This window comes from Nelumbo nucifera, chromosome 1, assembly GCF_055504915.1.
Source record: "Nelumbo nucifera cultivar China Antique chromosome 1, China Antique-T2T, whole genome shotgun sequence".
Lineage (NCBI taxonomy): Eukaryota > Viridiplantae > Streptophyta > Magnoliopsida > Proteales > Nelumbonaceae > Nelumbo > Nelumbo nucifera.
In genome coordinates, this window is record NC_142649.1 from 183,109,298 (window position 1) to 183,121,982 (window position 12,685).

At 47.5% G+C, this 12,685-nt stretch overlaps 2 protein-coding genes across 8 annotated transcripts; one reads left to right on the forward strand and one right to left on the reverse strand.

Annotated features, from left to right (window-relative positions):
• The first annotated feature begins 173 nt into the window (after positions 1-173).
• On the forward strand, positions 174-6,727 carry LOC104595983 (pentatricopeptide repeat-containing protein CRR2, chloroplastic-like). Of its 7 annotated transcripts, XM_088895532.1 has the most exons (6): positions 174-2,891; positions 2,967-3,224; positions 3,332-3,472; positions 3,678-5,572; positions 5,660-6,045; positions 6,120-6,727. In XM_088895532.1, the coding sequence occupies exon 1, from the start codon at positions 472-474 to the stop codon at positions 2,083-2,085; it is 1,614 nt and encodes a 537-aa protein (XP_088751658.1). In that variant the 5' UTR covers positions 174-471; the 3' UTR covers positions 2,086-2,891; positions 2,967-3,224; positions 3,332-3,472; positions 3,678-5,572; positions 5,660-6,045; positions 6,120-6,727. The 7 variants fall into 7 exon arrangements, with proteins under 7 accessions (XP_088751658.1, XP_088751659.1, XP_019053082.1 ...); XM_088895533.1 differs by lacking the exons at positions 3,678-5,572; positions 5,660-6,045; positions 6,120-6,727 and having other exon boundaries at positions 174-2,722; positions 2,785-2,891; positions 3,332-3,644; XM_019197537.2 differs by lacking the exons at positions 3,678-5,572; positions 5,660-6,045; positions 6,120-6,727 and having other exon boundaries at positions 174-2,722; positions 2,797-2,891; positions 3,332-3,644.
• Positions 6,728-11,114: 4,387 nt separating this feature from the next.
• Positions 11,115-12,029, reverse strand: LOC148804229 (uncharacterized). Its single transcript, XM_088900146.1, has one exon. The coding sequence runs from the start codon at positions 12,027-12,029 to the stop codon at positions 11,115-11,117; it is 915 nt and encodes a 304-aa protein (XP_088756272.1).
• Positions 12,030-12,685: the final 656 nt, after the last annotated feature.

Here is a 12,685-nt window from a genome sequence, read left to right on the forward strand (position 1 = left end):
ACGACCAACAAGGAGAACCCACTGACTTGGATCGACAATACGTTACCAGCCTGAGATCTCCGGTGTGTGTATACCTTGACCGTTAGACCGGCCTACCACGACGCATGCGTCAAAGTTGACCGAATAGATCGTAACCTTCGCGTCGATCTCGTAATCTCCCCAGATAGAGACAACCCAAACACTAACATCCTCTCTTACAGAAATACTTTAGCTCGGCCACCATCATTTCGGCCCCGATAAAGAATCACATGAATCGGCATCTGAACCATCTGACACGTGGGAGCTACCAGATCGCTTAACATCAGACAAGGACTGAACGATTTCCGGCGGCATCGGTTAGCAAATCGGGTTATTCGATGTGAGAAAGAAAGTGCAAGGTCCGAGCGAGCAATTACTTTTTGGTTGGCTGGTTTGACGTAATACGTCAATAGGGTCCTAAGTATCTATGTACATCTTTTCACCCAAATCCAAATGCATGGTTCAAGCCTACGAGCAAGTCTTCTATTGTTAACCAGAGTATGGTTTGATTCAGTTAGACACTTGAGTGCAGCGGGGTGGAAGATGTTTTACAGAGACTCCTTTGCGTACACATGTCTCTTACAACGTTGTGATGGGTTGAAAAGTCTCAAAGAAATCCATGCTCAAATCATTACTTGCGGCTATGAGCAGAACCCATTTCTTGCCGCAAAGCTTGTAAGCCGGTATGCCGAGGACAACGGCTCCAACATGGAAGATGCCCGGAAAGTGTTTGATCGCGTGTCTGAAAGAGATGTTCTTATGTGGAATGTAGTTATTCGGGGTTATGCAAGTTCAGGTGCTTCTGGGGAAGCTGTGAAAATTTATGATCATATGCGTCGGAAAGGTGTCCTTGCGAATCAATACACTTACCCTTTTGTTCTAAAGGCATGTGCTGCCTTGGGAGATGGAAACAAGGGCCAGGTCATCCATGGCCATGTTGTCAAGGTTGGGTTGGAGTGGGATTTGTTTGTGGGGAATGCGCTTGTATCATTTTATGCTAAGTGCAAGGAAATTGAAATGGCTCGGAGAGTTTTCGATCAAATACCGCAGAAAGACCTGGTTAGTTGGAATACCATGATAGCAGGCTATACCCAGAATGAACATCCTAACGACGCCATCATGACTCTTCACCAAATGTTGCGGGATGACACTGTAGGCATGCCCGATCATGCTACTATTGTTGGTGCTCTCCCAGCTTGTACCCAAGCAGCTACCATCCAAGAAGGAATGTTGATTCATTCTTACATTGTAAAGTCAGGAATGGAAGTTGATGTTGCTTTGGGTAGTGGCCTTATTGCAATGTATGGGAATTGTGGCCGTTTGAAGACCGCCCGGAACCTTTTTGATAGACTGCTTGACAGAAACATTGTGGTATGGAATGCAATTATAAGGTGTTACGGGATGCATGGGCTTGCGGACGAAGCACTAGAAATATTCTCACAAATGGTGGACAGTGGCGTACGACCCGATGGCATCTGCTTTGTGTGCCTATTGTCTGCATGTAGTCATGTTGGATGGGTCGACAAAGGCTGGGAACTATTCGGGAAAATGGAGGATCATGGCGTGGAGAAGCGCGATGAGCATTACGCTTGTATGGTTGATCTCCTGGGGCGAGCTGGCCGTCTTAATGAGGCTGTGAAATTTATCAATGAAATGCCTGTGGAGGCCGGAAAGGATGTTTATGGAGCACTGTTAGGTGCTTGTAGAATCCATAACAATATAGAGCTTGCTGAGAAAGCTGCCGAAAGATTGTTCATTCTTGATCCTGATAATGCAGGGCGATATGTTCTGCTGGCAAAGATGTATGAGGATGCGGGGAGATGGGAGGATGCAGCCAGATTGAGGAAGTTAATGAAGGAAAAACAAGTCAGGAAGCCACTAGGATCTAGCATGGTTGAGGTAGATTCTGTAGTCCATACTTTTGGAGTGGAAGACGAGTCGCATTCCATGAAGGTCGAGATTTTCGACACGCTGGAAAGTTTAAGAAGAGTAATGGCGGAAGACTGGAACAGAGAGAGAGAGAGAATGAGAGAGAGTGAGAAAGGGCGATGGCTTGAGTTGATTTGATGGCCATGGCTTGTAGCTGCAAGGCACCATTAGATATTAGGTTAGGATTTAGGAAGGCAAAACTCAGTAGGATTGATACGATGGATCAACATCTCACTGCGATATTATGGGTCAAGTGCAAACACTGGACCAATCATAGTGGTCCCTGTTCCAGTTCCAGTTTCAGATTTTCCGGTCTACACAGTCCAACCAAAACCGACTTAAATCTGAGGAACGGAATGAATTCGAAAGATCATTTTCCTGGCCGCAGATATTTTCTTCATTCTTTCTTTTACCAAAAAAAAAAAGAAAAGAAAAGAAGAATAAGAAGAGGATATTTTCTTGATTCTCCAGTTCTCTCCGTCTCTCCTATTTGATAGAGCTGGTCGTCTGGTTGATACAAAATTGTGGTGCGACCGAATTGTTTGTGTGAACTAGAAGAAAGAGTCTCTGTGTTCTTACATCCCATACTCTGCAAAAAATAAATAAACACCAAAGCGAGATACAAAGGAGAGGTTTGTGTTGTCTTTTTTGTTATCGGCTATGGAAACCCTAACATCTTCTGCGACGATCATGTCTTCATCCTCACCTCTCTCCATCTTCTCCCCAAAGAAGAATCTGTCCACCAAACCTCTTAGATTTCCAATCGCCTCCAAAAGTACCATCTTTTTCTTACTCCCTTGCATTATTTCTTCTTTTTTTTTTCTAACAAATTCTTAGATTTCGAATTAGATGATGACAATGACGCCGACCTCCGGTCTAATTCGAACCAAATGAACATTGCTCCTCTTTCGAACGATGGCGTCTCTCTTTCCCCTCTATCTCAGGTGCTCTTTTTCTTCTCTTTGGAATAAATTCGTGATCACTTTTTCATTAATTAAACTTTTTTTTTCATATGTTAGGATGCAGCAATGGGTTTGGTTCTGAGTGCAGCAACCGGCCGAGGTTGGACTACGGGTTCAGGAATGGAAGGTCCATCTATTCCCGCCGGATCGGAATCGGAGTCCAACACGGATAGGATCTCGACCTTCCCTTGGTCTCTCTTCACCAAGTCGCCTCGTCGGAGAATGCGTGTGGCCTTCACCTGCAACGTTTGTGGTCAGCGAACGACTCGTGCCATCAATCCTCACGCGTACACTGATGGTACAGTCTTCGTCCAGGTAAATCGTTAGATTTGCTCAATGTTTTCAATTACATTTTATTCCCATCCCCCTCCCCTGTGTACTCTATCTTAGTAGACAATCTGAATCTCTTCCACGATATGAAGTGCTACGTCAACCCAAGTTTCAGATACATGGATCCTACGGGAGATGTCAGCTTCAAATATTTGGATATGGGTGACGACAATGAAGATGATGATATTTTCCCTGTCTTATGAAGCCAACGGATGGCTATTTAATGTTAGACGGTGCGTATCTATTCATATCTCGTGTTGACGCATTGAAACTCTATATAATACCCATTGTAAATATTCCTATACTTAAATAGTCTCTGACTAATAAACTTGTATTGGATTAATCTAGATTTCCCTTAAGTAGGTGATTGCTGAATATGTATTTCCCAATCATTTAATTATGTTCATCTCTAATGGTGCGTGATTTGGAACTTACTAGCTCGAAGATTATCTAGACACTGACTGCGTAGTGAGTTGGGCCAACCTGTAAGACAAAGCATCAGAGAACCCAGAGAGGTTAACCCGACGAGGTCGTTTCGATGCTTAAGTCAGTGTTGTACTCTGGTTGCGAGCTGAAAACTTGAATATAAGTAGGTTAGTGAGCAAATAATCGCACGTACCTGAGTTTTGGGGGTTGATGCCTTTATATAGTTAGGTTGCCATGGGTCTCACAAAACACTCCTGGAATCTTCAGCCCACGACATATGAATCCATTCTGCTTTGGAAGGAGGGTAACGTACCGGTTAATGATCGTTGCCCTCCGATTCGGGTGGGACGAGGATAAGGCCTACAGTTACACGGCGTGATTCTGAGAAGTTCGGAGTCAACTGGCGAGCTTCTATGTTCGGTTATGTGGCACCTCGGCGTACGTGGGTACCGAGGTGCTCCGGCTCCGAGGTGACTGAGAACTTGAGGTCCCGTGATCTCCTGACGTGGCACCACATGCTGATTTGTTGTCTGCCTGGCAAGTTGTGTCCACGTGTCCTTACTTATTAGGTCGAGCCAAATCACCCATCATCAATTGCCCCCCACTCCCCTTCATGGCAAGCCCAAGTGGATTTGGCGCAACTTCCAGGCGGTTCAGAGGGTGGCTCTTCAGTCGGACCTTCTTGACCCATTTGGCTTGACTAGGAAATACCCCAGATCGTGTATTAGGTACATGCAGACGCCATGCCATTTATAAACTCCACGGACGTCAAATCGCACGCTCAACCGATTTTGATCTTAGGACGCATGCAACCGGTTTTCACGAGAGCCGTCGGATTTTGTAAATATCGACCGTTGAGCCCCAGTCGCGGTGGCTATAAATAAGGGCCAGAGGGGCCCATTTTTCTTGCCACATATTGTGTGTTCGGGTTTGTTAAGGTCGCACTTCAGTCTTCCAAGTCGGTGTTAGTTGCTTTTTGCATCCGAGGTCTTTTCGCTTCCTTCGGTCTTCTTGGTGAGTTCGTCTCTCTTTGTTTTTGTTTCCTTTTGTCTTGTTCCTCTAGTTTGGCATGTCTAGCGTTAAGTTTTTATGGAAGTGAAGAATCCACTGGGGCCGAGGTAGGCACCTCGGTGCAGGCCGCAGAGTCTCACCTTGCCGAGGTGAATGCCTTAGTGCGGGGTTCAGACTCCAAACCGTCCAAAGTGGACTCACCTCGATAGGAGTACGGGGCTTCTGACAAGGGGGCCTCCACTTCATGCCGGGCTCAGGGACCAAGACAGCTTCGGTCCTTCCACGATGATGGCTGATAGACTCCTGTCTCTGGTAGCTCGGTACAAGTTGCCCGATAACCTTGTATACAACATTCCCTTGGGTAGGTTTCCTTGGGATCACGGTCATGACAAGATCGTAGTGTTCGAGGAGTAGCTCGTAGTTGGGTTGCGATTCCCACTTTGCCCTTTCATCGTCGAGGTCATCAAATTTTTGACATCGCCATAGATAAACTCCACCCAAACTCGATCCGCAACATTGTAGGTACCATCTCCCTTTTTCATGACTATAACCGGCCTTTGACCCTCGACATCTTTTCTTCAATCTACTCCATCAAAAAGAACTTCGCTTGTGTTCTCCCCGAGCACAGGCGAAGCTACTACATGTCTCCCTGTCCTGGTTACAAGATTTTACACGACATCCCCAACAAAGTCCTAGCTTGGAAGAAGCGCTACTTCGTGGTTCATAACATTGCAGGGTGGCCATTTCCAACTCACTAGAGGCCTGCCATTCAGGACCTTGGCATCAAGTTGGACAAGAGACACAGGAGGAAGTCTGATCTTGGACGAAGCTCGGGTTGAAGTTCAAAAACTTCGTGTCCGAAGAAAAACTCATACAAGCCGGGCTGAGTCCTCTTGGTAGGTCGCCATCTTGGTGCATGCACTTGTTTTATTCTTCCCAACTTGTCTTGATTTTGTAATTGATCTGTTCGTTACCTTTTGTAGGAGCCATGGTTGATATCCCTACTACCGAGCTCTTCAGAAGCATGAAGAGGGGGAAGAAGAGGAAGGCCTATTCTCATGAGGCCGCTACCACATCCAATGTCGACACCGCCGTCCCCAAGCATCCTCCCATTATTGACTTGGTCGAGGAAGACCAAGGTAGGGCTTCTCCACTTCACCTACCCGAGGAGGCTCTAGTGTCCGAGCCCCAGTCCGCTCAGGCGGCCACCCCTTCGAGGGATGACTCCTCCCGGGCGGTTCGGAGCATTTTGACCCCGAAGCTCGGTCTCCTCAAGAGTAAGGATGTGGTCCTTGCCGAGGAGGTCGTGCAATGAGGCGATCTACCAGTGGCTCAGCTTGGGGCCAGAGCGGCTACTCACTGTATGGTGGTACATATCTGATCCTTGGACTGTACTCTCTATTGCTCTTTCTTGGTACTTAGATTTTGTTTCTTCCTTGGTAGGTGAACTCTACAATTCACGCTCTAGCTTGCCAATCCGAGGTGCAGCTGAAACGGGCCCTGCAGGCCGAAGAATCCTCCAGGAGCATTCAACGCGAACTGGACCTAGCTCGTTGTGAAATTCATAAGCTGGAAAAGGATGCGCGAGCTCAAAAAGAACTAATCGTGTTGCTGAGGGAGGAGAAGAAGAAGCTCAAGGAGGAAAGGGAGGCTCTCCAAAGGGAGAAGGAGAACCTCAAGGAGCTCATGAAGGAGCACACAGAGATCTTCGATGACGCGATCAAGGACGCTAAGGTTTAGGCCGTCGAGGAGTACAAGTTTATGGAGGAGCAGTGCAAATTACTGATCGAGACCGGCACAACGGCCTATTGCAAGGGCTTCAAGCTCAATAGGTGGCTGACACGACGTGACTTCCCCAAGCTCGACCTCTGCGCTATCACCACATCCAGGGTCACTGAGGAGATGGCTGGAGAGGCTACTAAGGACCTGAACTCCGAAGAGGAGAGTGATGACGACCTCCTCGATGAAGAGACAACGGAGGAGGGAGGCAGAGACGTTGCTGCCGAGGATTGTATGGAGACCGACTAGCCTATCGGAGTTACTGTTGGGGACGAGGAGCCCCATATCAACTAAGGTTTATCTGCCCCTTTTCTTAGACCCCCCATATATATCTGATGTCTCGAGCCTCCGAGCTTGGTTGAGTAGATGTAACTCTTCCCTTTTTTTTGCATGTACTTCAAACTTCCTTTCGTTAATACAATGTAGTAGTTTCGAAAATCCTTGTTGTGCAAAATTTTTCTAAGTATGGATTACTCCCGAACTCCAGAGTAAGAATAACCCGATCTCAATTTACGCCGAAGTGAACAAACACTATAGGGTATATGCCCGACCTGTCTGCGCACGAGCTACTTATTTTCCCATGCCGAAGCGGCTAGGTTCTCGGTTTCTTATGCTGAGGCGATTAGGTCTTAGGTTGCCCATGTTGAAGAGGCGATTGGGTCTTAGGACGCCTGTGCCAAGGAGGTGAATAGGACTTATCTGTCCATGCCGAAGAGGCGAATGGGACTTATATCGTGCCAAGGTCTTTTGCCAGCTCGGCACCATAACCCTTAGGCTCTTGGAGTGACTTATAGTCCTCTCTCTAGTTCGGTGTCCTTTTGACCAGCTTGGTGGTCTTGTGGACTTAGTAAAATTTTTTAGTTGTATTAGAATCGCGAGCTCATAGATAATACCTCCTCAAGTTGTCAACGTTCCAAGCTCGAGGTACTTGTTTCCCTTCCATAGTCTCGAGCTCATATGTGCCCTCTCTGAACACTCGTCTTATTCGGTACAAACCCTCCCAGTTCGGTCCGAGCTTACCTACTTCAGGCTCAGGTACCATTACCTTGTGGAGCACTAGGTTACCAACTCGAAACTATCGTCTTCTGACCCTGGAATTATAGTACCGAGCTACCCGCTACTAGTAGGCCGCAATCCGGATATAGGCCAGGTCGCGTACCTCTTCGATCAGGCCCAAGTTGGTCTGGAGCTCGTCGTCGTTCGCCTCTTCATTGTATGCTACGAGCCGCAACGTTGGTACTTCGATCTCTGCCAGAATCACTGCCTCTGTTCCATATGTCAAATTGAAGGGTGTTTCACCGGTTGCAATCTTGATGGTAGTCATATAGGACCAAAGGACACCGGAAACTCGTCCACCCACAACCTTTTAACTCGCGCTAAGAGAGCTTTCAGTCCGCGGAGGATGGCCTTGTTCGTCACTTTGGCCTGTCCGTTCGCCTGCGGGTGTGCCACCGAAGTGAAGTTTTGCTGAATCCCCAACTCGATACACCAATTCTAGAACTTGATATCTTCGAACTGCTTCCCATTGTCTGTGATCAGCAGCTTGAGTAGTCCGAAACCACACACAATGTTCTTCTAGAAGAAGTTCTGCATGTTCCGAGCTGTAATATTCACCAACGGCTCAGTCTCCACCCACTTTGTGAAGTAATCCACCGCTACAACCAAGAATTTGCTCTACCTGGTTGTCAACAGAAATGGTATGAGGATGTCAATCCCCCACTATGCAAAGGGCCACAGGCTGGTTAGGTACTATAGATCGGAGGCAGGTTGATGGAGGATGTTGGCATGCCTCTGACATTTATTGCATTTCTTGATGAGCTCAAATGCATTTGCTTTCATGGTGGGCCAGTAATAGCCCTATCTAAGTGCTTTTTGGGCAAGCGCTCTGCCCCCCAAGTGTCCTCCGCATAGTCCTTTATGGATGTCGTGAAGTACTAATTCGGCTTCTGAATGTTGCAAACAACGTAGGTAGCGGAGCGTAAAGGATCTCCTGTACAGCCGTCCGTCGATAGGGACGTACCGAGCTTACTGGCACTCTACCCTCCGAGCTGCATTGCATTCTGTTGGTAGGGCCCTGTGGATTATGCTTACAACACGGGAGTGACCTCTTCTCCCCCCCCCCCCTACAAGAATGTTGGGCCAAGGCAGGTATTCTATGTATACAGTCCGCATTGTGTTGTCGCTACTGCTTGCTAGCATTCTCGGACCTTGGTATCTGCATGATGAACGATGAATGGAAGCACGATAGGATTTCCCTGACCTTGATGAGGTAAGCTTCCACGGTTGAATCACGAGCTTCATAGTCGTCGTTTGCCTAGTTTACTACTAGTTGAGAGTCGATGCACATGACGAGGTGTTTTACACCCATTTCCTTTGCTAGACTCAATTTGACAATCAATGCCTCATACTCTGCTTCATTGTTCGACACCTCAAATCCAATCCGAAGAGCATATTCCAATTTCACCCCACTTGGGTTGTACAGTATCAGTCCAACACCACTTCCTCATTGATTAGACGAGCCATCTACGTGGAGGATCCAGGGCTCCTTGTCCCAAGTCGATCCTTCCCTGACCGAGACCAATGTCGTGTTGGTTGATACCTCCGACATCTTAGCGGGCTCAGTCATCCCAGGGGCCGGCGCACTGAACGTACATTTTGCTACGAAGTCCGCAAGACTTGGGCTTTGATCACGGGACGTGGCTCAAACCGGATGTCGTATTCGCTCAACTCGATGGACCACTTCGTCAACCTACCTGACACCGCAAGCTTAAGCAAGATGTGCCTTGGAGGTTTGTTGGTGAGTACGACGATTGTATGGGCTTAGAAGTACGAACGTAGTTTCTGAGCTACTACCACTGACGCATATGCTAACTTTTCGATGTTGGGATACCTGGTTTCCGCATCCTACAAAACTTTGCTTATGTAGTGGACAAGCCATTGGACTAAGTCTACTTCTCTGATTAATACCGAGCTGACCTCCTTGTCACTTGTGGAGAGGTACAACTTTAGTTTGTCACCTTCCTCAGTTCGGGTCAAAACTAGTGCAGTGCTTAGGTACTTTTTCAGCTCATCAAACACGAACTGGCATTCTTCGGTCCATACAAAGTTTTCGTTCTTTTTCATTGCTTTAAAGAAAGGCAGGCACCTACCCGCCGATTTAGACATGAACCGGTTTAGGGCGGCTACCTGGCTTGTTAGTCTTTGGACTTCCTTTATCTTCTGAGGCGGTCTCATATCTAATATGGCCTTAATTTTATCAAGGTTGGCTTTGATGCCACGTCAATTCACTATGTAACCAAGGAATTTGCCCGACGTAACGCCACATTTGTCCGGGTTGAACTTCATGTTGAATTTTCTCAGAATTTGAAAAATAGAATTTAAATCATCAATTATAGAGTTTGAGAACTGGGTTTACAACCATGTCGTCAACATAATATTCAATTTTATTATCGATCAATAGTTCAAAAATTTTGTTTACAAGTCGTTGGAAATTTGCTCTAGCGTTTTTTAAGCCAAAGTGATCAAGCGATCTATTCTAGGATGGGGGAAGCAGTCCTTCAGGCAGGCTCTGTTCAGGTTGGTGTAGTCGACGCACATGTACCACTTTTCGTTGGCCTTCTTCACTAGCACGAGGTTAGCCACCTAGCTCGGGTAATGGACCTCCCTGACGAAGTCTACGGTGAGGAGTTTCCCAACTTCCTCATCGATTACCCTCCACCGCTCCGGGGCGAAGTTGCGTTTTCTTTGTCTAACTGGCCTAACTAAAGGGTCCACATTTAACTTGTGAGTAATCACACTAGGGTCGATGTCGGGCATTTCTGCCACGGACCAAGCAATACATCTAAACTATTAAGTAAAAAACTTACTAGTTGTATTCGGAGCAGTTCATTTATCAAAGCACCAATCTAGAGTGTCTTGGTCGGCTCGGTTTTGGAAACTGGTATATGGGTTGTCTCCTCCATCGGGGTAGCTCGCTCCTCGGTATATTCTGCTGGTTGCTCTAGCTCAACATCTTCTTCCAACTTCGCCTTACCTTTTAGTGTAGCCACATCACTTGCGAGACTCGAGCTGGCCGCCTCGTACGACCCCTACTCCGTAATTTGTCGGGAACTTCATCACCAAGTAGTATATTGATACTATCGCACATAAGGCGTGCTGGATGGGCCGACCTACGTTCGTGTTGTAGGGGGACAAAGTTGCGACCACAAGGAAAGTATGCTGGAATCGCACTATGTTTGACCACGTTCTTGCTTCTACCGGTACCGTGACCCGACCAAGGGGTTTGACTTCTTCACCACTGAACCCCACCAAGGGTGTATCTACTGGTTTCAAGTCGTTATGCTTCAGTTGTAGCCTGTCGATGGTCCTTTTGAATAGGATGTCGGCCAAACTACCTGAGTCCACCAAGATCTGCTTCACTTCAAAATCGTTTATGACGAGCTTCATGACCAAAGCATTGTCATGAGGATATTGTATCCCACGCGCATCGTCCTCGATGAAATAAATGGGCTCTTCTACTCGAGGTTGCTTCAGTGGGTTTTCTGCTTCATGCTCTAATTCTCTAACTAGGGTCTTCCTTGTTGCTGTGGTGCACCCCGCTACGATGGATCCGCTGGTGATCATGTTGATTACCTCGAGGATCGGTCTCTCTTCAGGTAGTTACCGAGGTGGCTGATTGTTCTGTTTGCTCGATTCCGAAGCATCTCTCCTCTGGTCTTCTTGTCGATCCCTCTGTTCTTTCTCCTTGTGCAAGATGTACTTCTTCAGGTATTCACGGCGAATGAGCTCTTCGATCTCGTTGCGGAGGTTTCGGCAGTTTTCTGTGTTGTGATCGTGGCACCGATGAAAACGACAGTAAACGTTCGGGTTCCTGGTCGTTGGGTCTCCCCGTAGCCTTGGTGGCCACTTGACAAAGAAGGAGTCATTTATTGCCATAAGGATTTCTCCTCGTTTCGCGTTGAGGGGAGTAGAGGTTGTTCTCTCTATAGGAGGGGTCCTGGATCGCCAACTTGACCTATAACTCCTAGAGGGGGACTTACTTCTCAAGCGAGGTGACTTGCTTCTTCTCGGCAATCTGCTCTTCTTTCTTTTGTGCTTGTCATTGCTTGTTCCTTCGTCTTCTCTTTTCCTCTTTTCGCCCTGTTGGTTTTCCGGTTTTTGGCCGAGCTCCTCTTCTATGCTTATGAACCTCTCCACCAATGCTAGGAATTCCGTGATGTCTTTCGAGCGATTTACTCCGACATACCATCTGAGCTCCTTGTGTGCAACTCTTTTCCGCACTGCAGTGAGGCGCACTGTTGGGTCAAGATCCAGTATCTGCAAACACGTTTCATTGAAACGCTTGATGTAGCTCCGAATTGATTTGTTTTCCCTTTGCACCACGTTCAGAAGGCTCTCTTGTGATTTTGGGCACTTCTTACTAGTGATGAAGTGGGCCATGAACATATCCACGAATTGTGCCCAACTTTTGATCGAGCCCGATGCAATATTCCTGTACCAAGTCCGAGCTAGTCCTTTGAAAGTGGTGGAGAAAGCCACGCACATGCACGCTTCATCTGCTCCGACAAGATGCATCTAAGATTGAAACACATCTACATGATCGTTGGGGTTGAAACATCCGTCGTACTTTTCCAACAAGGGTACCTTGAAATCCTTTGGCACCGGGGTTGCTAGTAGCTCGGGCGACAGGGGGGAGGGCTGACTCTACAAGGCAGGAGCCGATTGTGCAGCTACCGAGCTCACCTCCTCCCTTTCCCTACTTCGCTCTAGTAGGCGGCTGTTCCTGGCGGAAGACCGGCAAGTCTTACGACGTTGCCGCTGCTGCTTCTTTGCTGGCTCCACATTGGTGCAATTAACTTCTGTGTTATTGGGTACTTCGATTCTGGTCCACTCTCACTCCTAAACACTATTGCGAGGTGGATTAGGGCTCTTTCCTTCTACTTCTTCCTAGTCACGAGACCGGTGCTGGCTGTTGCGAGGTGCCAAGGGGTCTCATCTCGAGCCCGCACCTCGAGCCCCAAGTTGGCAATCATCGAGTTACAACTCACGATTCTCAAGCTGTGAGTGTTGTTGCTGACTGTTCCTTTATTGCTGGCTGACCTCAGGCCTATCTTTCGGGTTCCCCCTTTGAGAAACTAGGGGGTGTGCTAGACGTTGATCCTACCCCGAGGTGGGGTCCGGTCCCTAGGAGGGACAGAAACTTGTGAATTTCCCTCACCCCGACGAGAAGA

What these genes read in the sequence shown, in the direction of transcription:
- LOC104595983 (XM_088895532.1), top strand. Translation starts at nt 472, where the DNA reads ATGCATGGTTCAAGCCTACGAGCAAGTCTTCTATTGTTAACCAGAGTA.
- LOC148804229 (XM_088900146.1), bottom strand. Translation starts at nt 12,029, where the DNA reads ATGCATCTTGTCGGAGCAGATGAAGCGTGCATGTGCGTGGCTTTCTCC.